General features: G+C 39.8%; 1 protein-coding gene across 1 annotated transcript; it reads right to left on the bottom strand.

The window, feature by feature from the left end:
• Positions 1-506: 506 nt before the first annotated feature.
• LOC135476219 (vacuolar protein sorting-associated protein 53 homolog) lies at positions 507-25,026 on the bottom strand. Its single transcript, XM_064756162.1, is given in 24 exon segments — positions 507-1,702; positions 2,377-2,481; positions 3,481-3,532; positions 4,224-4,309; positions 4,901-4,970; positions 5,709-5,857; positions 10,961-11,039; positions 12,564-12,800; positions 15,179-15,348; positions 15,350-15,388; positions 15,390-15,423; positions 16,210-16,304; positions 16,845-16,952; positions 17,618-17,756; positions 18,777-18,919; positions 19,697-19,777; positions 19,779-19,841; positions 20,371-20,449; positions 20,837-20,879; positions 20,882-20,955; positions 22,074-22,189; positions 22,715-22,868; positions 23,084-23,214; positions 24,845-25,026. Coding segments are annotated over 24 exon segments (2,571 nt in total). The 5' UTR covers positions 24,986-25,026; the 3' UTR covers positions 507-1,519.
• Between the last annotated feature and the right edge of the window lie 1,355 nt (positions 25,027-26,381).

Here is a 26,381-nt window from a genome sequence, read left to right as displayed (position 1 = left end):
AAAACACCAATCAAAAAAAAAAAAAAAACAAAAAAAAAAAAAAAAATCTAAAATGACATCTAAAACCTGTGTGATATATTCACATAAGGGAGTGTGTCATTTGTGATTTTCAGAGGGGTAATTCTATTTTTTCTATTTTTTGTGGAAGGCTTGTTGGTCGAGTGGTCTAGATGGTTGACATGTATTGCTGGCGGTTTGATGCCTGACTCTGAGGTCGCTGGCTCGAAACCCACAGTGGTCTCAGCAAATTTTCAGCACTAGAATCTGTGCTATATTCAGAAAGTGTAATCCCTATTAACGTTAATACTGTTACTTAATCCACTTTCTAAATGACATCTGCCACTTGTCTGACAGTACAACTGTAATATCAGATAGTGTTGTTTAGTTATATATAAAATAAATTTTTTCAGTTTGATTATAAACGTTTTTCTGCTCTCTCAACTAAAATGAACGATAAATAGAAAAAAAAGTCAGAATAAAAACCACTGTAACACCACACAGGTGAGCATAGAATATTATTGTATTTATAAATATCTTTACATCTGTATTTTACAGAAGCAATTGTACAAATAAAAGACTCTGTTCTAATTGATTGTAACTACGAGACATTGGGAATACATGTTACCGACATAGTTACAATCAACTGATCCCATGATTGCTTTGTCGAATAGTCTGTTTGAGATTATAAATTACTGTACAGAATAAACATCAGACACAACAACAAGAGCTAACAGCAATAAGGGACAAAGCATAGGCTATATGACCTATTGTTTCATGGAATTTTTCGCCAATCTGTTATACTGACTTTGCGAAAAACATCCCCTGAAATTGTATGTGTTTAACAACTAAATCACAAATTAACTTCATCTGGGGGTCTTCTTCTATTAACTTCACACAATTTCTCACCACTAAAGTTCATACAGCAAGGAGACTATTAGTGTGCCAGATTCCATGGAATTATAAGTCAGTTGTCTGCCTTCATATCCCAGAAATTTCTGCTCTTTTTTCTTGAATGAGGTTTGGTATCACTTTTTAACAATGTTTTAACGACAACAATTCTTGTATTAGACAATCCAATCTCACTGAAATGCCACATCAAAGATAAACCATGATGCAATCCATCTATATAAAGTTACAGAGTACTGTCTGACACCAGATTAATCAGTGCCTGACCTATACCATTTTGCTGACCACCAAGCAAGGATGCATCAATAATGCAGTCATATGTCTAATGTGATTTGGGATTGAACAAATGCTCTCCTGTTTACAGGCCGTATATTTGCACATAGGGTGCCGTTTTTAACTTATTTATGCAAACACAAGCCATAATGTATATTATTTACAGATGATGGTCAATCCAGAAAACTTTTTTATGTTCAGCACACAACTGATTTGTTACATAAACTGAGTCCTTATCAAATTTTAACAGCTACAAGTTGGCAAACTGATACTAAGGGGTTTTCACTTGGATGCACATGTAAATCCATAACAGACGAGTTTTAATACCAAAAAGCCTTTCTCATAGCCTCTTTTTGATGAGTTTTTCCAGTTTTCTGATTCGACTGGACTCTTGCTCTGGAGATGGGTTGAGGCTGAAGGAAGACCCTGTTGACTGAGTTGTCTCCCCTAGCCCTGTTGATGCCTGTGGCACTCTAGTACGATAAATGTCTAACAAGACGGCTTGGTCTCCACGTTTCAAGCCCTGGAACACATAAGTGCAGTGCATTTATTTATTTATTTGTTTACATTTATCTATTTATTTATCTAAATAAATCCTCAAGAAAATTTCACGTTTACAATGGCGGGCAGTTTTACGAGAAGAGGAAACCAGATGCCCATGTTAAATATTTTTTGAAGAGAATTAAAGGCCTTCAAAAGTTTGAATCATAAAGAGGGCTTTTTTTGATCATTCTATCAGAGTTTAGGAAGTCTGATGTCACAGGACGTTTTTCCAAATCTTATTACACCTGATATTGTAATACCTCTTTTTACCCATTAGTAAAAGCTTACTGAAATATATTAAAAAATTCCTTCCTTCTGGCGAACATCAGGAAAAACAGGTGATGTGACGTCAAGTTCCTAGATGCCATCAGTATGGCTCATAAAGCTCACCATAGAATTCAAATATTTAAATGCCTTTCAACACTTAAAAAAATCTAAAACTATAAATGAAAGTATTTTTCGACATAGTTTTCAGCTGTCTGTTTGATGAACCTCACTTTATGTTTTGGCTTTCTTTTAGTTTAAGACAGTGCAGTGAATACTCACTTGCATGCACTTAAGCTCTAACACGGTAACACTACAAAAAAAAAATATCCATGGATAGATTTGAACCTGGGATCTCATGCACACACTGTACATCACTGTTTTCCTCACCTTCATCTCCAGCAGCTTCTGGAAGTCTGTGATGTCAGAGCCTGGCAGCAGACGAACGTAGTTCTCCACAAACCCCTGGGGTGGTTCATGGGGTGACATCACAACCTGGGTGAGACATGCATTGTGTAATAGTTAGCTGGCTGACATCAGTCGGCGATACTTGGAGATACACATTGCAGAAAAAGCAAAACAGGCACAAGCCTAACATAACAAAACATAACGAATGTGCGATGCTGTTCAGAAAACTTCATAAGCCAGGTAGTGCTATATGCCATCTGCTCAGCACTGTGTGCCAATTTCCTGGCGGAGCCACAATCAGCAGCTTGAGGTAATGCATAGGAGCTGTGCAGTACCATGTGGTGAGCCATTCAGCACCTCGCATCAACCTGCAGATGCTGGACAAAGCCTGAAGGTTTAAAGCCACGTGGGTACCTTAGATGCTGGACAAAGCCTGAAGGTTTACAGCCACGTGGGTACCTTAAATGCTGGACAAAGCCTGAAGGTTTACAGCCATGTGGGTACCTTAGATGCTGGACAAAGCCTGAAGATTTACAGCCACACAGGTACCTTAGATGCTGGACAAAGCCTGAAGGTTTACAGCCACATGGGTACCTTAGATGCTGGACAAAGCCTGAAGGTTTACAGCCATGTGGGTACCTTAGATGCTGCACAAAGCCTGAAGGTTTACATCCATACAGGTACCTTAGATTCTGCACAAAGCCTGAAGGTTTACAGCCATACAGGTACCTTAGATGCTAGACAAAGCCTGAAGGTTTACAGCCACAAGGGTACCTTTCTGCTCAGCACTGTGGAAGTGGGCTGTGTTGGCTGAATAATCAGGTGAACTACAGGCTTGAAATTGTCAAAACAAGACGATACAACACGTATATTCAATATTTTATTTATCTGTCTGCATAAAGTTCGGCAACTTCAGTTTTGGAGTTTCATTTCATTATAAAGCTCCACAGAGGAGGGAGATGGAATACAGCAGAGCCTTCCATTACGTCCTTTCTCCATGGAACAGGAAACTGGCTTTGTGCTCAAACATGAACTGATCTTGAAAAAGTTACAAGTACAAGTACTTGTTTTTAATAAACAGCTTACCTTGAGAATCATCTCTGCCTTGGTCATCCCTTTAACAACAATTTTTGTATAACTGAAAAATCAAAGTATTCAAAGTAAATAATAAAATAATACTTGGAGAAGCTCTACATCTGATTAAATTTGAGGATAAAATGAATGTGATAAATCCATGTTAACTTTAAAATGTCATTCCCATTAACAGATTATGAGGTATGATTATGTTCTATAGCAAACGCCATTATCCAAAGTGGATTGTTTGGATTAAGTATCACTGCGAACCAGATGAGCGATAAGGAGTCCGAAAAAATCCCGTAGTCTCACCAGATCACAAGAGAACTGTTCAGGCCAGTTTTAGGCCAATCCATCAATTTACAAAGAAAGGCCTTGTATGACCGACCAGTAGTTGATGCATTAAAAAGACTTTAATGCAGATGGGTAAAAGACTTATATCAGTCAGCTGAACTTTCACTCCGTCAAGAGACCGTTCCACGAGGCTAAGCTCTGGGGCCGCCGTCGTATAAGTGAAATATTCTTGAGTACGGCGTTAAACACCAATCAAATCAAATCAAATCAAATCAAGAATGCTTCACTTAAGCAGGCAGCAAATCAGCTGACTTTGACAAGTTACCAATAAACTTTGCATAAATGTTACACATTTGATTTTCCTCCTCAAAGATAGCTCAGTGTGGATGGCATATGAATGGCAGGCAGATTTAGGGTTAATCTGGCTGAAAATCAGATTACTTGAGGATATGAGAACATACCTGGCAGGAGGTTTACGTGTGACATGTGATCCAACTGAGGGTAAGTCCAACAGCACTGTCTTCAGGGAGTGAGTGTCCAGCAACAGCTGAGGAGCACAACAACAACAACAGGGAACACTACTGGTTTATTTATTTGATTGGTGTTTTACGCTGTACGTAGGAATATTTCACTTATATGACAGTGGCCAGCAGTATGGTGGGAGGAAACCGGGCACAGCCAGGAAGAAACCCATCACTATCCGCAGGTTGTTGCCAGACCTTCCCACGTGCAACCGGAGAGGAAGCCAGCATGTACTGGACTTGAACTCACAGTGACCACACTGGTGAGAGGATGGCGTGCTAAGCACCTCGGCCTCTAAGGTACTCTAATATTACCTCATATCCGGGTATGCTAACAGTTATCATACACAAACGCAAACTAATTTGGAAATGCATTTATTTGTTTGATTGGAGTTCAAAGATGGATTCAAGAACTTTTCACCTATGAGATGGGAGGCAGTTTTATGGGTGGAGGAATCAAGTGGAGTGTCTGGGGTAAACCACTGACCTTTGGTGAATTACTGATGAACTTTCTTACTTCAGACATACAGATATGGCATACTGATTGAGGACAAGTGGTCTTCAACGAATGTTATACAATGCAAATGTCCAGGGAAGTACCTTTATTGCCAACTCACCTGCTCAGCTGCTACTGTGCTGATTGGCTTACACCTGAACAAGTGATTGATGAACTTTGGAATGAAGGTGCTGAAACGTAATGACGCATGCAAATTACATACATGTAGGTGAAACTTGATTTAAATCTGAGTGAAGTAATGTGTACATGAATTTCACAAAGAGAACCCCCTCGGTAAAATCAGGGGGAAGCTTCTTAAAAACTGAACTTTCTTGGAAAGTTTGAAAATTTGACACAGAACAGTTACATGAAGTATGTTACAACCAGAACTCACTTGTCCAACTGACACAGAACTGGTTGAGTATTTTACAACCAGAACTCACTTGTCCAACTGACACAGAACTGGGTGAGTATTTTACATGTGGGACTCACTTGTCAAACTGACACAGAACTGGATGAGAATTTTACAACCAGAACTCACTTGTCCAACTGACACAGAACTGGGTGAGTATTTTACATATGGGACTCACTTGTCAAACTGACACAGAACTGGATGAGAATTTTACAACCAGAACTCACTTGTCCAACTAACACAGAACTGGTTGAGTATTTTACATATGGGACTCACTTGTCCAACTGACATAGAACTGGGTGAGTATTTTACATGTGGGACTCACTTGTCAAACTGACACAGAACTGGGTGAGTATTTTACATATCGGACTCACTTGTCAAACTTGACACAGAAATGGGTGAAGAATTTTACACACAGAACTCACTTGTCCAACTGACACAGGTCTGGATGAAGTATTTTACAAACAAAGCTCACTTGGCAAACTTGACTCAAAACTGAGTGAAGTATTTTACTCACTTGGCAAACTTGACACAGAATTGGGTGAAGTATTTCCGAGAGGACACAAGATTGTCCCTAATGAGTGGGAGGTTGTGCTTTAGATGAGAAATGATGGCTGTCACATATCCACTCTGGTCTCCCACGGCCTCCACTGTTGACCACGGCATCTGAAAACAAAGACAAGAGGGTAGGAGGGTCAATAATCCATTCCCAAATTACGCTGGAACAACAGAGTCATGATCCCCATCATGATCCCATCATCATGAAGAGTCAGGATGCCCATTATTTTGTCACTTCATGGCACGCTGTGGCAAATATGTGAGGTTTCACATGTCATATGTCACAATTCCAAGATAAGATTGACACTGCATGGTGGATTGTATGTTTCACATTTCTTCAACAGGCTATACCACATATTTTCTGCAGAAAATCGATCAGCGCAAATCCCTTTGAATTTTTACTATTCTTTTTTAACTCCCAAATAATTTCCTTTGTCTATACATCTTTTACTGTTCAAAATTGTAATAAAGTGTAATTACCTTTGTCTATACATGTTTTACTGTTCAAAATTGGCAATAAAGGATGATTACCTTCGTCTATACATGTTTTACTGTTCAAAATTGGTAATAAAGGATGATTACCTTCGTCTATACATGTTTTACTGTTCAAAATTGGCAATAAAGGATGATTACCTTCGTCTATACATGTTTTACTGTTCAAAATTGGCAATAAAGGATGATTACCTTCGTCTATACATGTTTTACTGTTCAAAATTGGCAATAAAGGATGATTACCTTCGTCTATACATGTTTTACTGTTCAAAATTGGTAATAAAGCATAATTACCTTCGTCTATACATGTTTTATGTTTCAAAATTGGCAATACAGTGTAATTACCCACGTCTATACATGTTTTACTGTTCAAAATTGGCAATACAGTGTAATTACCCACGTCTATACATGTTTTACTGTTCAAAATTGGCAATACAGTGTAATTACCCACGTCTATACATGTTTTACTGTTCAAAATGGGCAATACAGTGTAATTACCCACGTCTATACATGTTTTACTGTTCAAAATGGGCAATAAAGTGTAATTACCCACGTCTTTACATGTTTTACTGTTCAAAATTGGCAATACAGTGTAATTACCAACGTCTATACATGTTTTACTGTTCAAAATTGGCAATAAAGTGTGAATACAGTTAGACATTACACTATAGGCTTCTTACCTTCATCATGGCATTGAGGGCTGGTTCACAGGCTATCTCCAGGTCCTGTACCATCAGCTGAATACAGTTAGATATTACACTATAGGCTTCTTACCTTCATCATGGCATTGAGGGCTGGTTCACAGGCTGTCTCCAGGTCCTGTACCATCAGTTGAATACAGTTAGATATTACACTATAGGCTTCTTACCTTCACCATGGCATTGAGGGCTGGTTCACAGGCTGTCTCCAGGTCCTGTACCATCAGTTGAATACAGTTATATATTACACTATAGGCTTCTTACCTTCATCATGGCATTGGGGGCTGGTTCACAGGCTGTCTCCAGGTCCTGTACCATCAGCTGAATACAGTTAGATATTACACTATAGGCTTCTTACCTTCACCATGGCATTGAGGGCTGGTTCACAGGCTGTCTCCAGGTCCTGTACCATCAGTTGAATACAGTTATATATTACACTATAGGCTTCTTACCTTCACCATGGCATTGAGGGCTGGTTCACAGGCTGTCTCCAGGTCCTGTACCATCAGTTGAATACAGTTAGATATTACACTATAGGCTTCTTACCTTCATCATGGCATTGAGGGCTGGGTCACAGGCTGTCTCCAGGTCCTGTACCATCAGTTGAATACAGTTATATATTACACTATAGGCTTCTTACCTTCATCACGGCATTGAGGGCTGGTTCACAAGCTGTCTCCAGGTCCTGTACCATCAGTTGAATACAGTTAGATATTACACTATAGGCTTCTTACCTTCATCACGGCATTGAGGGCTGGTTCACAGGCTGTCTCCAGGTCCTGTACCATCAGTTGAATACAGTTATATATTACACTATAGGCTTCTTACCTTCACCATGGCATTGAGGGCTGGTTCACAGGCTGTCTCCAGGTCCTGTACCATCAGTTGAATACAGTTAGATATTACACTATAGGCTTCTTACCTTCATCATGGCATTGAGGGCTGGGTCACAGGCTGTCTCCAGGTCCTGTACCATCAGTTGAATACAGTTAGATATTACACTATAGGCTTCTTACCTTCATCATGGCATTGAGGGCTGGGTCACAGGCTGTCTCCAGGTCCTGTACCATCAGTTGAATACAGTTAGATATTACACTATAGGCTTCTTACCTTCATCATGGCATTGAGGGCTGGGTCACAGGCTGTCTCCAGGTCCTGTACCATCAGTTGAATACAGTTATATATTACACTATAGGCTTCTTACCTTCATCATGGCATTGAGGGCTGGTTCACAGGCTGTCTCCAGGTCCTGTACCATCAGTTGAATACAGTTAGATATTACACTATAGGCTTCTTACCTTCATCATGGCATTGAGGGCTGGGTCACAGGCTGTCTCCAGGTCCTGTACCATCAGTTGAATACAGTTAGATATTACACTATAGGCTTCTTACCTTCATCATGGCATTGAGGGCTGGGTCACAGGCTGTCTCCAGGTCCCCACTATCAGTTGAATACAGTTAGATATTACACTATAGGCTTCTTACCTTCGTCATGGCATTGAGGGCTGGGTCACAGGCTGTCTCCAGGTCCTGTACCATCAGTTGAATACAGTTAGATATTACACTATAGGCTTCTTACCTTCATCATGGCATTGAGGGCTGGGTCACAGGCTGTCTCCAGGTCCTGTACCATCAGTTGAATACAGTTATATATTACACTATAGGCTTCTTACCTTCATCACGGCATTGAGGGCTGGTTCACAAGCTGTCTCCAGGTCCTGTACCATCAGTTGAATACAGTTAGATATTACACTATAGGCTTCTTACCTTCATCACGGCATTGAGGGCTGGTTCACAGGCTGTCTCCAGGTCCTGTACCATCAGTTGAATACAGTTATATATTACACTATAGGCTTCTTACCTTCACCATGGCATTGAGGGCTGGTTCACAGGCTGTCTCCAGGTCCTGTACCATCAGTTGAATACAGTTAGATATTACACTATAGGCTTCTTACCTTCATCATGGCATTGAGGGCTGGGTCACAGGCTGTCTCCAGGTCCTGTACCATCAGTTGAATACAGTTAGATATTACACTATAGGCTTCTTACCTTCATCATGGCATTGAGGGCTGGGTCACAGGCTGTCTCCAGGTCCTGTACCATCAGTTGAATACAGTTAGATATTACACTATAGGCTTCTTACCTTCATCATGGCATTGAGGGCTGGTTCACAGGCTGTCTTCAGGTCCTGTACCATCAGTTGAATACAGTTAGATATTACACTATAGGCTTCTTACCTTCATCATGGCATTGAGGGCTGGGTCACAGGCTGTCTCCAGGTCCTGTACCATCAGTTGAATACAGTTAGATATTACACTATAGGCTTCTTACCTTCATCATGGCATTGAGGGCTGGGTCACAGGCTGTCTCCAGGTCCCCACTATCAGTTGAATACAGTTAGATATTACACTATAGGCTTCTTACCTTCGTCATGGCATTGAGGGCTGGGTCACAGGCTGTCTCCAGGTCCTGTACCATCAGTTGAATACAGTTAGATATTACACTATAGGCTTCTTACCTTCATCATGGCATTGAGGGCTGGTTCACAAGCTGTCTCCAGGTCCTGTACCATCAGTTGAATACAGTTAGATATTACACTATAGGCTTCTTACCTTCATCATGGCATTGAGGGCTGGTTCACAGGCTGTCTCCAGGTCCTGTACCATCAGCTGAATACGGTTAGATATTACACTATAGGCTTCTTACCTTCATCATGGCATTGAGGGCTGGGTCACAGGCTGTCTCCAGGTCCTGTACCATCAGTTGAATACAGTTAGATATTACACTATAGGCTTCTTACCTTCATCATGGCATTGAGGGCTGGGTCACAGGCTGTCTCCAGGTCCCCACTATCAGTTGAATACAGTTAGATATTACACTATAGGCTTCTTACCTTCGTCATGGCATTGAGGGCTGGGTCACAGGCTGTCTCCAGGTCCTGTACCATCAGTTGAATACAGTTAGATATTACACTATAGGCTTCTTACCTTCATCATGGCATTGAGGGCTGGGTCACAGGCTGTCTCCAGGTCCTGTACCATCAGTTGAATACAGTTAGATATTACACTATAGGCTTCTTACCTTCATCATGGCATTGAGGGCTGGTTCACAGGCTGTCTCCAGGTCCTGTACCATCAGCTGAATACAGTTAGATATTACACTATAGGCTTCTTACCTTCGTCATGGCATTGAGGGCTGGGTCACAAGCTGTCTCCAGGTCCTGTACCATCAGTTGAATACAGTTAGATATTACATTATAGGCTTCTTACCTTCATCATGGCATTGAGGGCTGGTTCACAGGCTGTCTCCAGGTCCTGTACCATCAGCTGAATACAGTTAGATATTACACTATAGGCTTCTTACCTTCGTCATGGCATTGAGGGCTGGTTCACAGGCTGTCTCCAGGTCCTGTACCATCAGCTGAATACAGTTAGATATTACACTTTAGGCTTCTTACCTTCATCATGGCATTGAGGGCTGGGTCACAGGCTGTCTCCAGGTCCTGTACCATCAGTTGAATACAGTTAGATATTACACTATAGGCTTCTTACCTTCATCATGGCATTGAGGGCTGGGTCACAGGCTGTCTCCAGGTCCTGTACCATCAGTTGAATACAGTTAGATATTACACTATAGGCTTCTTACCTTCATCATGGCATTGAGGGCTGGGTCACAAGCTGTCTCCAGGTCCTGTACCATCAGCTGAATACAGTTAGATATTACACTATAGGCTTCTTACCTTCATCATGGCATTGAGGGCTGGTTCACAGGCTGTCTCCAGGTCCTGTACCATCAGCTGAATACAGTTAGATATTACACTATAGGCTTCTTACCTTCATCATGGCATTGAGGGCTGGGTCACAGGCTGTCTCCAGGTCCTGTACCATCAGTTGAATACAGTTAGATATTACACTATAGGCTTCTTACCTTCATCATGGCATTGAGGGCTGGTTCACAGGCTGTCTCCAGGTCCTGTACCATCAGTTGAATACAGTTAGATATTACACTATAGGCTTCTTACCTTCATCATGGCATTGAGGGCTGGTTCACAAGCTGTCTCCAGGTCCTGTACCATCAGCTGAATACAGTTAGATATTACACTATAGGCTTCTTACCTTCATCATGGCATTGAGGGCTGGTTCACAAGCTGTCTCCAGGTCCTGTACCATCAGCTGAATACAGTCAGATATTACACTATAGGCTTCTTACCTTCATCATGGCATTGAGGGCTGGTTCACAAGCTGTCTCCAGGTCCTGTACCATCAGCTGAATACAGTTAGATATTACACTATAGGCTTCTTACCTTCATCATGGCATTGAGGGCTGGTTCACAAGCTGTCTCCAGATCCTGTACCATCAGCTGAATACAGTTAGATATTACACTATAGGCTTCTTACCTTCATCATGGCATTGAGGGCTGGTTCACAAGCTGTCTCCAGGTCCTGTACCATCAGCTGAATACAGTTAGATATTACACTGAAGTGGACAAATTGTGGTGCAGTTAGATATCACATATTATTATATATACATCAGTGAAATCCCAGTATTTCCTACACTGATAAAAATGATATCTTCACTGGTTAGATATCACTTTTGTTATTACATTTTGCTATTACACTGCTAAAGACCTTGACCCATGACCCACGGCCTAATACTTATATTCCATTAGCATTAAGCACCTTCGTAGAATGCTTAATTACCTACAGACAGTGTTTAAAACTGTAAAACGGGTTTGTGAGCGCGGACGTGAACGAAATTGCAGCGGGTATGAATCGAATCAGAAATATGACGCAGATGGCAAAGCAGATTGCTTATTTTTTTCACCGATGCAACAGATAAACTAATAGGCATTTATATACATATGGAGAAAATGTCAGGACATAAATAATAAATGGAATATTGCACAGTGAAGGTTAAATATTACAAATATTGTTCTCTTGAAAGGTAGAAATGATAACCCACTCAATGTTTCGCGTCTCGTTATTATTTCCACCTCTCACTCGAACAATATTTATGTTATTCAACATTCACTGTGCAATATCCTCTATGAAAAGTACAAATTCTGGTATACACAGACATCACACTAACATCAACAAATGGGTTAACAGTTACACAACACTGACATCAACAGATTGTGGTAGTTGGATTTTTTCATGTAAACATATATCTAGCTCCAAATTACAGCATATTACAGTTTATATTTATATTATTACATTAGAAAAGGATCAGGATTGGGATGTTCCTAATGTATTAGACTTTATCTGTTTTTACTTGATTGATGTTTTACGCCGTACTCAAGAATATTTAACTTATACAACAGCAGCCAGCATCACAGTGGGAGGAAACTGGGCAGAGCGCATGGGACTTGAACTCACGGTGAATGCAATGCTGAGAGGCTCCTGGTTAATTGCACTGCGCTGACCCTCTAACCAACCCGGCCATGAAGGCCTTTCCATTGTATTTGACAATTTGTAAATAATAATCCAAGTTTAAATGTTGCATAAATCTGTTTACGCTTCACTCCACCTTGACAATAAAGCTGAGCAGCCACATTTAGGTCAGCACTAGTGTATTTGTCCCCTTCAGGGCAACCAGCTTAACAGCGCAGGTAACAAAGCTCATACTTATGGAACATGTCCTGTTCGGCATTGAGGTCGATCTGGCCAGCAAGCTCGGGGTCGACTTTCTCCCGGAGTTTCTCCTCCAGCTGTTGCGTCGTCTCCATACAGTACTCAGCTGTACACAAGATACTACAGATCCTGCACTGCTCCTCCTCCCTAAGCTTGGTTATCTCCCCTTCCTTCAGGATGCTCTGGATGAGGCCTGAGGCAGAGGTGATACTGCTGTTGGGGTTAGATAACCTGCAACAGTGCAAAATTGTGAGTTACATGCTGGACGGAACTAACTGAGCGATTCACTCCTTTGACTTGGTACAAGTACACATGTATGTTAGAAACTCACTGAACAATTCATTCGATTGACTTGGTACAAGTACACATGTATTTTAGAAACTCACTGAGCAATTCATTCGTTTGACTTGGTACAGGTATGTCAGGAACTCACTGAACGATTCATTCGTTTGGCTTGGTACAAGTACACAGGTATGTCAGGAACTCACTGAACGATTCATTTGTTTGACTTGGTACAAGTACACATGTATGTTAGGAACTCACTGAGCAATTCATTCGTTTGACTTGGTACAGGTATGTCAGGAACTCACTGAACGATTCATTCATTTGGCTTGGTACAAGTACACAGGTATGTCAGGAACTCACTGAATGATTCATTTGTTTGACTTGGTACAAGTACACATGTATGTTAGGAACTCACTGAGCAATTCATTCGTTTGACTTGGTACAGGTATGTCAGGAACTCACTGAACGATTCATTCATTTGGCTTGGTACAAGTACACAGGTATGTCAGGAACTCACTGAATGATTCATTTGTTTGACTTGGTACAAGTACACAGGTATGTCAGGAACTCACTGAACAATTCATTCGATTGACTTGGTACAAGTACACATGTATGTTAGGAACTCACTGAGCAATTCATTCGTTTGACTTGGTACAGGTATGTCAGGAACTCACTGAACGATTCATTTGTTTGGCTTGGTACAGGTATGTCAGGAACCTCACTCAGCGATTCATTTGTTTGGCTTGGTACAGGTATGTCAGGAACTCACTGAACGATTCATTCATTTGGCTTGGTACAGGTACACAGGTATGTTAGGAACTCACTGAATGATTCATTTGTTTGACTTGGTACAAGTACACATGTATGTTAGGAACTCACTGAGCAATTCATTCGTTTGACTTGGTACAGGTATGTCAGGAACTCACTGAACGATTCATTCATTTGGCTTGGTACAAGTACACAGGTATGTCAGGAACTCACTGAATGATTCATTTGTTTGACTTGGTACAAGTACACAGGTATGTCAGGAACTCACTGAACAATTCATTCGATTGACTTGGTACAGGTATGTCAGGAACTCACTGAACGATTCATTTGTTTGGCTTGGTACAGGTACACAGGTATGTTAGGAACTCACTGAATGATTCATTTGTTTGACTTGGTACAAGTACACATGTATGTTAGGAACTCACTGAGCAATTCATTCGTTTGACTTGGTACAGGTATGTCAGGAACTCACTGAACGATTCATTCATTTGGCTTGGTACAAGTACACAGGTATGTCAGGAACTCACTGAATGATTCATTTGTTTGACTTGGTACAAGTACACATGTATGTTAGGAACTCACTGAGCAATTCATTCGTTTGACTTGGTACAGGTATGTCAGGAACTCACTGAACGATTCATTTGTTTGGCTTGGTACAAGTACACATGTATGTTAGGAACTCACTGAGCAATTCATTCGTTTGACTTGGTACAGGTATGTCAGGAACTCACTGAACGATTCACTCGTTTGACTTGGTACAAGTACACATGTATGTTAGAAACTCACTGAGCAATTCATTCGTTTGACTTGGTACAGGTGTGTCAGGAACTCACTGAACGATTCATTCATTTGACTTGGTACAGGTGTGTCAGGAACTCACTGAACGATTCACTTGTTTGACTTGGTACAGGTATGTTAGGAACTCACTGAACGATTCACTCGTTTGACTTGGTACAGATTTTTTAGGAACTCACTGAACGATTCATTCGTTTGGCTTGGTACAGGTATGTTAAGTAATGACGCTATTGGGGTATATATGGGTGACCTAAAAGATTGTATGAAAGAGCTAAGACATCATGCAAGAAGTCAACGAAATCTTGTGCCCTTTATTCAAGAATATTTCACTTGCACTATGGCGGACAGCATTATGGTGGGATGAAACCAGGCAGAGCCCAGGGGAAACCCACGATCATCTGCAAGTTGCTGCCAGGCCTTGAGCCTGGCTTAAATTCACAGCGACCACATTGGTGAGATTATTGCTCTGTGCTGGCATGCTAACCAGTAGGTCATGGAAACCCACCTTGTAAATGGAAAGGCTCACAATAGAAGATAGGATGAGGATGACCAATATTTGACTGAAAGACAGACTGACTTAGCCACCAACAGACAAACTGAGCGATGTATGGAGATGGCTATTGCAGCTAAAAAGAAACGAATCAATGGTTAAAGGGGAAGAATCTGCACTATAAGCATCAAGGGAAGAGGGGAGCCTTTCACTATAAGCTGCATAGAGATTTTCCTCCATATTCGACATCACTTCAGGCCTGTGTACTCACTTTGGCAGGTTTCCTAGCAACACCCTCATGGCGTACTCCTTGAGATACTTCTGGAATGTCTTGGTCAGATCTAACATGGGCTGACCCATGCTGAGCTGCGAACACTGAACCATACACTTTTTGTAGAAGACGAAGAGGTCAGCACAGCTGGGCAGCACGTTACTGCTCTCCCTCCGTCTCCATGCGCGGCGTTCCGTGCTGACGCAGGTCCCTCCAAGAAACGACTGATCAGTTCAGACAGGTTCCTACAACAACAACAACAACCACGATGTGGATTTTCGTTGTTTTTATGTTTACTTTGCTCAAAAATTACTTATTGCTGATAAATGCAAACATACTGTGCATACATCAAGTTGTTTACTGATATCACCTGAAGTCTGGTATGTGAAAATCTGCATCCAGAAATACTTTAAAGGCTTAAAATGCTACTTTGGATGCCAACACTTTTTCTAAAAGCTTTTGACATCAGAAATTAATCAAACTTCACAAAAACCTCTCATGTGGCCAAATAAGGTGGATGAATAAATCAGAACGAATCAAAATATGTCACTTAAAAGAAACACTAACTTTAACTTTGAATTACAATTACAATTTTGTTGCATGAAGCAAATCTTCAAACAAGACATTACAATAGCTGAGTAGATATGCACTGAACTATGATACACATGAATACTGACATCTGTTTGAGGCAAGTGAACTTAAAAAGCCACTCAGCCAACAAACGCCTCTTACTGATACTATATAAAGGCACTAAACATGTGTCTTTTATGCCAATAAATAATGGATATTTCTTCAGGTTAGCTTTGTTTTTTTAAAACCAATTCATGTTTTGACACCATCAATCTTGATTACATTTGTTAACATATATTTACAAACAAGAAACTTGTGCATTTGCAAAACCAAACTGAACAGAATATTTAAAAAAAACTGGCTATTAAGCAAAACTAAACTAATGTTTTTTTCACAGCAGTAGCTAAAAAATATGACTTCATGAATCCGAGGTATCAGGAATTGCAGCAGGTTAGACTTACCTGTCTTGTGACTCTATGTAAATGTTCAGGTGAGGCTCAAAACATTTAGAGATGATGCCATTGAAAGGGGAGACAACCTGCTGTAGATTGGTAGGCTGAAAGAAGATCACAGAAATTCAGGGTCCCATTAATTCCATTAATCTAATAATTCAAACATAGATAGCAGAAAAATTAGACAAAAGTTTGTCAGCATTGACATCAGATACCAGTTGGCGTCCATGGAGGTAACACCAATTACTGGTCAAAAAATGGTCAACATTTGATGATGGTTTCCTATAACTATGGAGGGATTACATGACCACTACCGCCAACTCAGCTACAACAGGAGACATCATTTATCTTCCTGTTATTATGCCAGGGTAACAGAAATTCAGACAAAGGTTTAAGAAACATTATGAAAGAAAATGTTTATGGACAGCATAAATTCCCACTAATTAGTGAAAAGTTCCATTCTGATGTATGTAAATGGCTTTTACCTCAGAAATCTCTTTCTTTATTCAAGGAGACCGCACATATTTCTAATTGATGTAGACCTTCATTACCTTAAATATTTCTAACCTACATGGTTTACAGGACTCTAGACTTGTGTTTCAATTACAATTTTGATGACTACACAGGGGTAGAATGGCCTCTACCTCAACTTCAGGTACAACAGGTGATTGTGGCTCCTCTTCCTCAAACGGGTTGACCGGCTCCCCGAAGGGGTTTGTCGACCTCAGGGCAGGGCTGGGTGGGTGCTTCACCTGTGGCCAGATTGAAATATTGTAATTTGTAAACCCAGCCTATGTATATAGGTCGGCCATAAGACATGCAACCCACAAGTAGTTAATACCAGGAATGGCAGAAATTCAACTCTCTGAAATGCTAGCCAATTATCAAACCAAATGTCAATAATCCCTTTGTCTTATAAAATATCTCATTGAATAGTCTTAAGTTTTAAGAATATTTATCTGACTTTCATGTACACACCGAGAGCGCAGCAGTCGTTATCTCCCTTTGAGTGTGCCCAAAAATCCATAGGATTTAATACAGAAAGCTACATGTATTAAATCATTGTCTTCCAAGGACAAAAACAAGTAGCATATATTTAGGATACTGTATTTGACATAAAATTTCACCCATGATTAAGTCACTGAATTTGCCAGCTTCTGGCATTTTTCCTTTTTTTCATTCTAGAAAGACTTTATGAGGTTTAATAAGAAGGCATGCATACAATAACATGCTACTGAAACAAAAATTAAAGTTTCAGCATAACCTGTATTAACTTTTAGAGAAAGAAAAAAACACATACATGTACAAATATTTTGCCAGTGGTGCGCTAGGCCAGGAGTACAATCAATGACACAGGTAACAACCTTATTCTCTGGATGACACTACAACGACACGTACAGAGTGGAACCCCAGTTACCTGACTTTCCTGAAGTGTTATCCCCGTGAACCGCTTCGTTATCAACCCTTCAAAACTCGTAGTCCGCTGGATGGCAAACAACAACAGCTTGACATCAATCTCCATCACCCTCTTCCCCATGATCTTAGACAGCTCTCGTCTGGGACACAAACCAATAAAAGATTCCTACGTATTTATTTTTACTAGTGTTAAATGTCCTACTCCAGGTAAGTCTACTTAATCCAATGGTCAAAGGCTGCAATCAAACTTGTGTGAAGCATTACACCTTGATGCATTAATTATTCTTAAAATTTTATTCTTAATTGATGATTTATGTTGAACTCAAGAAAATTTCACTTCTAAAGCAAGTTTCTGTCATCCGTCCTGGCGTCTTTTCAGCCGTTTTCATTAGTACAAAAGTGTTTTTTTTCACTGCAAAATCTTCTTGAGACGGTATTTGCTATTTTCACTGTCACATGACCATCTGGACTTGAGCATCTAATGTTGGGTGCTGATGAACTTCAGTAGAATGTTGTAGAAGTCCATTACACACGTGTGCTTCATGTGCACTTCTCTTCAGTTTTAATCACATGAACAAAAGATTATTGTACGTAGGGATTTCTGCTGCAACCTGCAGATGGTTGTGGATTCCCCTCTCCTGGGCTCTGTCCCGTTTCCTCCCACCATAATGCTGGGCGCCGTCGTATAAGTGAAACATTCTTAAGTACGGTGTAAAACACCAAATAAATGAATAAATAAATAAAGATTACTGCATGTGATCAGTCCAGCTAAAAACACACATCAAGCCTGACAGGGTTTTTCGGTATGTACATCAGTGATCAATAAATCCTCCTGTAATTTCATAGAATTTATCTGATTTATTTATCCATCTTATTGGTGTTTTATGCCGTACTAAGAATATTTCACATACACGACGGCGGTTTTAAATAATTATTCAACACCTAATGACCATGCTGGACAGTGAATATGCAAGCTTTACTTAACCGAATATGTACATAACTTGTAATAAGGTTTTTCCCCAGCTAATTACCCCTCCATACTACAATCACAGAGCAGGGTGATTATTTTGAGAGGAAGTCCATGAGATTACAATTTATTTACAGCACCATTACTGATTAAATTGGCCTTTCCCTTGGGTCACGAGCAGCGTTTCTCTTACCTTGTAATGTTACAAAACTCCACACAGATCCTCTCACTGACCTCCCAGTCTGGAGGAAACAGGTGACCAAACTTCTCCTCAAAATCCACCAGGGTACGCTTTATGCAGGCATAACGACGGTCAATCTTGTCAAGCCATGCCACCTGCAGACAGGTCAAATAGATTTTATGCCTAACCGTATTACAGTTATTTAGACTAAACTTTCGGAATATAGCACAGATTCTGGTGATGAAAATTGGCTGAGGCCACTGTGGGTTTTGAACTTAAGAACAATAATACTGTTACTTAAATCCACTTTCTAAATCAGATCTACACCATTCAGATTCTGCGCCTGTCAAGGCATCTCTCTGTCTGTTCCTTTTAAAAACTTATAAATTTTCTTAACAATATATAATCATGGCAATAACCTGAATTTGTTGTTTTCTGAGTTAAAGTTTTGATTAGAGTGGTTTTCATTCATTTACTTATTTGATCATTTTAAAATGCCCCTGTACTCCCCCTCTCACCCCTCCAAGAAAAAGAAAATGTTCCTCATCTGATGGTAGTGTAAAGGTGCAGGAAGCTGGATTGCTACCAGTGTTTGCCAGATATCTGACCAATTGATTTTGTCAAAATAACTAATGACAATAAACAGACGGGCAAATATTTTAAAATAACCAATCAAATTGAAGAATTTATACTTAATGTTAAATGTGGAATATTCCAACACAGATAAAGATGGTTCACAAACTTGATCGGAAGTCAAACAAAATGATTCTGCTCACAAAAGGTTTTCAAAATCGGAAAATATTAGACAGATGTGCAAATGAACAGACTGACACAAAAAACTTTTTTTAAAAGATTTATATTACTGTTTCTAACCAGTTATTTTAACTGTTGCACTTATAAAGGGGAGACAATTATCGCAATCAGCCACTTACATCCTGGTCCTCTGCAAACAGGACCAGGTACTCTGACAGCTGTAACTTGACAAACCAGCTCAGCAGATCCTTCTTAACTCGTGGTCTCTAAAACGTTGACAACATAACACGCCTCCATCAGTAGTTTCTGGTTCCCAGGGCCATACTGTTAACACACAAACAAGTTCTTTCTTTATCTGATTTTTCACCATACTCAAGAATATTTCACTTATACGATGGCAGCCAGCATTATGGTGGGAGTAAACCGAGCATAGCCCAGGGGGGAACCCATGGTCATCCGCAAGTTGCTAGCAGACCTTCCCACGTATTACCCTTGAGTTGGTTTTTAAACTCCACCAACACACCGGTGATCACTGGGTCACTGCGCTTCATTGAAATAAACAATTTATATATTTATTTATTTATTTAATCGGTGTTTTAGAAACAAACAATAACTGAAGACATATAATCCACCAAATTTAGCAACATATGTAATTGTACATTTCAAACAAAAAAGCCAAATAACAATTAACAAATCTGACTTCTCAGACCAGAAAGTGATGGAAGCCTGTCTATCACTTAAACGCAAACTCAAACGCTTCAAACAAAAAGATAACGACTACATTAATATACAGTTTCATGTGGGAGTACTTTTAGTGCCAGTTTAGTGCCATGGAAAAGTGCAAGTTAATTACCTTAGCTGCTGGTCCTTGGAATGCTTCTTCAAAATCTGCCTGAATCTGTGTGGCTAGTTCTGACTGGATCTCCTTCACCCTACAACAACAACAACAGCGCTATGTATGACTGAGTTGATAAACAAAAAGAAAGTTATACCATATTAGATAAACAAAACTATATGTACACAATCTCAGTCAGACACACTGAGGAAAACATTCTGAACAGCAAAATGCAAAAAAAAGAACCAAACCCACAAACATGGTGTTCAAAACCAGCATCATACCTTCACTAGATCGAAAATTTAAAATTTTATGCCAATTTTATCAAAATAGCCCACAGTAAAATGCAGAGGATTTTAAAGAAGCAAATTTATTTGGGGATAGTTACAAGAACCATAATAATTCTCAAGTTGTAATGTCAACCGGGTGTCCTAACTACTATTAGAATTAGAGTAAAAATTCATTTTTACAGGGACCTGCTTACTTGTCGGCCAGCTGTTTGATCTGAGGAATGGTCAGGTATTTCTGAAATGTTCCAGCACGTTAAGCACGCCCTGTAAGAGGTTGGCGATCTCTCCGTACTGACGGCGACGGGTCAAAGATCTGAAATGGAAATTCGGTTTATGTTACCAGTTACTCACAGACACTGAAACTACCACTTAAAGAGCTTGACAGGCTCATCACTCGTCTACATTATTTCTGAAAATTTTTTTGCTAATCATGAAAGTTGGTAATCACCGATCGTCCAGAACTCTCTAATGCCTCAGGTAAATCAAAGAGCATATCAGCTAGCCAATCAGAACTGAGAAGTATATGTGCCTGGGTGTATTTTGTGCTCTGCCAAAGGAACTATTGGCTGAGCCATCCATATTGGCCACCATTGTATATAAAACATGTAACTGGGGAGGGACAATTTGTTAACTGTGCCACATTTTTCCAACCAACAGAAAGATTACCCTAAAAATCATCCATGACTAACTTGCCCATTTTCTCTGACTCTGAGAGTTCTGTTGATTTTAGAAAGGTGATTTGAAGTTTGCTTGGAACATGGGATGATATTCTACTTGAAAGTTGTAAGTTTCAGCACCAAAAATAATACTTTGTGACATTTATTTGCTTCCAAAATGAACATTTGTGGACAAAATTTTAGGTCATTTAGGGTAATAATTAATATGAACAACATGACGAAAGCTTTAGGGCAACAGCCTCATTCATTTTGAAGCATGAGACTAAGAAAGGCTCAGTGGCAGTCCTTGCTTTACACCCCCCCCCCCCTGCCCCCACTCCTTTTTTTTAATCATATATATATGAGGCATGATCATAGACTTAGCCAAGTCAAGTCAATGAGGCTTAACCAAGCAAGTCACTGTGACTTAACCAAGCAAGCGCCTGTGACTTAACCACGTAAGTCCATGTGACTTAACCAAACCAGTCACCTGATCTGTTGTAGAGGCTATTAAAGCATACAGCCATTTCCCTGACCTGAAATAAGACATCAACCGAGACATGGATGTATACATGTACATTGGCTCTTGCAGATATATGCAGAGGTTATTTTAAAATAAAAAATGATTCCGACTTTATTACTGGCTGTATAAACACCTCCTATGGCTTGACCAGTACACAAACAAAAGTTTTAGCTGTGTGCTCTTCAGAGATTTCACCAATCAGAAGACGTAAAGAACACTATGGGAGCTGTAGAAGAACAGCTGATAACTCACTGTAATGAATCAACTCCGCCCACCAGCATGTGGAGATGATTGAGGGTTGTGATGGAGCTGGTCAGGTGCCTCTTGGCATGGTCAAGCTGTTTGATGTCCCTTGTGATCTCCTTCACCTAGAAACACAGACCAGCGGTCAGCTGTTAACAAATGTGTAAAGGGTCTAGTACGGAACTTTTCAGTACTAGTCAGCATTCGTTAGTCAAAGTTTTACTATGCTATAAATGCTATTATTAAATATCAAAAAAATATACATTTGCTGTCGACACGTGACCTAGTTATATATTGGAAACAAATAATAGCACACTGGGATACTGTCCGGCCAACCATTTATTTATTAGGCTGTTGTTTGACTCCATACTCAATATTTTGTCAATAACACTTTTACAGTAGGAGAAAACGGGAATACCCAGAGTAAACCACTAGCCTTTGGCCAACTGACTGACAGACTTTCCCATGTATGACATACAGGTATGCACACACCACATTGGTAAAAGACAAGTGAGCATGCTGGATCTCTAACAATGGAACGTCATGGTCCAGGTCACAGTGAGAGAGGCCATGAAATTCTATTTTTTTTTTAGAGATCCAAGATGGCCGTGAGTGTAAATCATCTCTGCTATGTGAGTCATGAAACTCACCATTTCCTCTGATTTCTCAGACTTGTCCTTGATGTCCTTGATCTTGGAGAAGAGCTGGATGATGGCCTTCTGGGCCTCCTCTAGAGCCTGTCTGCCGTCCTCCCCCACATTGGTCTGCCCTCTCACCACTGTGCGGATCTCATCATCCAGTTTTCTGTCCACAACAACAACAGATAAGAAATCAGATACCTTAAAACACAAATTCTGAAAGTTAAAACCGAGTCTTAGAAATTTACTTGTTCCACAACATTTAAGAACAAGCCATAAACTAAGGATTACGAGAAACATGGCCAAAAATCCTTAAAATTTACGGTAGATACATTCACATGAAGTTGTAGAAGGGAGATAACCCTGTAAACCACATCCTACCTGATTTTCAGTCTCATCTTGCCTACCACCTCATCAATGTTAGACAGTGACTGTTCTGTTGGGAAAAGGGTATTGATGTACTCCACAGCATTGAAGTCGGGACTGTCCAATGGGTCAGAACTGGGCAGCACCTGAAGAAACATGCATACATACATCTATACATTTTACTTCCTTCTTGTGTGATCATAAAAATGGTGATAAACTCAGGTTTCATACAAGTTAGACACTAAATGCAAGTAGATTCCTTGTTAACAATTCAATTACTGATCTGATTGTCCTTTTCTATCATACTCTGGATATTTCACTTATACAATGGCCGTCAGATTTATTGGGGGAGAAAACTGGACTGCTCAAGGTAATTCAACAACCAAGTTACTCATGAACTTTCCCATATGTGATATACAAATACACTGAATGTTAGCACAAAGCTAAGCGGGATGTTCCTACCATATTACCCAGTTTCGGTCATGTAGACTTCCACACGGACAATTTGAGCAAAAGAACGGCTCAAACCATACCTTAATTTTGCTATCCACTGTTCCCTAAAACGCCCGAAATGTAATATATCACAGTCAGCAATAGTAAACCATCTTTCAACAGTACTCGAGCCCTTTTGGGCAAGGTGATGGGCCACGCAAAATTTTATCCTACCCAACATCCTTTTTAAGAATTGCATGAACTGTAAACAGAATGTTCACTGGAATAAGATTTTCGCGGCCCATCACCATACCCGAAGATGAAAAAAAAAATCCCAACACAGCAGACGTTTATTTGAGTCGTCTGATTCGAAAGTTTAAACAGCTGGATTACTGTTGAAAGATGCTTTACCAATGCTGGCTTTGATATATTAAATTTTCGGCGTTTTAGGGAATCAGTGGATAGCAAAATTAAGGTACGGTTCGAGCAGTTTTTGTTTTAGTGAAATTGTCCATGTGGAAGTCTATATTATCAAAGCTGGGGCGTTAGGGTAGGAATATCCAGCTAAGCTTTGTTGCTAATTGTATGCACACCATACTGGTGTAAGACAAGTGATCGTGAACATTACACTATGCAAATGAATACAACTATCATAAAACGGACACATGTCCAATGAAGGTACTGAGTTCACACCCTGTCATTGTGCTGAAGTAGTTTATCTTGATAGACTAGGTGCTGTTTTAAAATATAGTGGTACAATGAACATAAAAATTGACCATCTAGCTGGACTAGTGCTGGAGTTATGTATCTCTATCAAGAATTTAAACTGCCACACAAAGATAAAGTCTACAAGCCTAGCCTGGCGTGGCTGACTTAACTGTTTGAAAGTTTGTGCACCACTACCACCCTACAAACCTGCCAATTGACCATCTAAAAGGAAATTTCCACTTTCATTGTTAAATAAAAGTTTTGCATCTTTTCTGTACAGGTTGGAAAATGGATCAAGTGACAATGACTTTCTCACAAAGTGTTAAGTGATTCACAAATTCTGTACCGGTAGAAAAAAAAAGAAACTGTGATAAAATCTTTTTGTAATCCCGAAATCCCTTTAAATACGGGCATAACAGAGCACAGTATACACTGCAATTACAATCCCCTATCAACCGTACAAGAAATCTAAATAAGACACATGACAGCTTCCAATCAGTTGCCTCGAAAATTGGCGCCTCGGTAGTAGACTTCACTTCATAACGGCAAAATGGGTTGATGGAAGTTGGCATCATCAATTCGGACAGTGGAAACAAAATTACGAGTTGATTGAGATTAGTGATAACAGATCCACACCTGTTCTATCGCCTCTTGCACTACAGGGGGGAAGTCCAACCCCGAATGAAACTGGTCATCTTCGATCGCTCCATCGTCTTCCTCCAGCGTAGCCATCTTGTCATGCGAACTAGGGGAAATAACTTTTATGCACGGAGCCATCAATGCTTTTTAAAGGGCGTAACAACAACACGATAAATTTGTAAGCTATCAAACACATTTTATTCTTAAATTCATTGTTTAAAGTTAACATAAATGAGCTGACGTAGTAAATGTAATCTGAATGATAATGGTACATGCTTCAAAAATATTATAGTTTCGCATTTGTAATTTTTAAAATTATAGCTGAATACAGCATGCATTCTAGAAAAGGAAAGATCTACCGTAAACTCAAAAGACAACATGTAAATGTTAATATTTTTGATTAATCTTAAACACCGTGCCATAGGCCTATACTAGAAACATACAGAAATTTAGGAAGCTGGTTACACTCAGACGAAAGAATAAAGGGAAGAATCAATTGATCATAAGTACACACGCTAGAACGACTTTAAGTCAATATGTTGGCGATATCTTCTTTAAAAACATATAAACACTTCGGTTTGCAATGGCTCGGTAAAACACATGATGAGACATACGATGTCCAAATACGACTTGTCTACCACCAATATGAGGTGCATATAATATTTGTACATAGACTTATCTGTCACACATAAGGGAAATTAGGCAGTAACGTCGGTCACTTCGGTTTCTCCCCGGCATAAAACTGGCCGTCATCGTAATTATGGAGCATGGTGTTTAACAGTAATGTAACAAATGCATGAGTTTATTTTGCATACAGAGGTCATTTCAGAACATGAACTCGCCAAACCTCAGCATTCATCCATGAGAACTTCAGAGAAATCACGCAGACTAATACGTGTTACACATTCGTTGTTTATATACACGTGTTGGCCTACATTCATACAGGGATTGTATTACATTATATATATATATATATATATATATATATATATATATATATATATATATATATATATATATATATATATATATATATATATATAACACCCGGTGCTCTAGAAATGTCTGTGGCCCATTACCATGGTGCCGAAAAAGTGTAAAAAAAAAGTGAAATTTTGTTATATATGTATACAACATAAACCCCCTTTGCTGTTATATAAAAATATTTCTAATGATTACATATACCTTACGCATTCTACAGTTGTTAATTATGTCGTTTCACTTGGCTTTTTCTACAGTCTTTAGGCAATTCCACCCACATATTTACGCAGACATGTTTCTTGTGTGGAGAGATTTTCGGCTTATGTTCGCTACTGCATGCGCCATGTGAATGCACGACTTTATCTAACGTCAACCGTTATGTAACCTTAAACCACGAGCGAACAGAAGATGTTGCTAATGAGTACAAAAAGTTGAGGCGTTATTGTTGTATGTGAGCCCTGCTGACCCAAGCTGACCGGCCCGATAACCAACATGGTCGCAGCGCATTCCAGGCAGTTACTCAGTGGTTCGTTTGCGAATTGAAGTCAGTAGG

This window comes from Liolophura sinensis, chromosome 10 (genome assembly GCF_032854445.1).
Source record: "Liolophura sinensis isolate JHLJ2023 chromosome 10, CUHK_Ljap_v2, whole genome shotgun sequence".
In the NCBI taxonomy this organism is placed as follows: Eukaryota; Metazoa; Mollusca; class Polyplacophora; order Chitonida; family Chitonidae; genus Liolophura; species Liolophura sinensis.
This window is presented reverse-complemented; position numbering and strand designations above follow the sequence as displayed.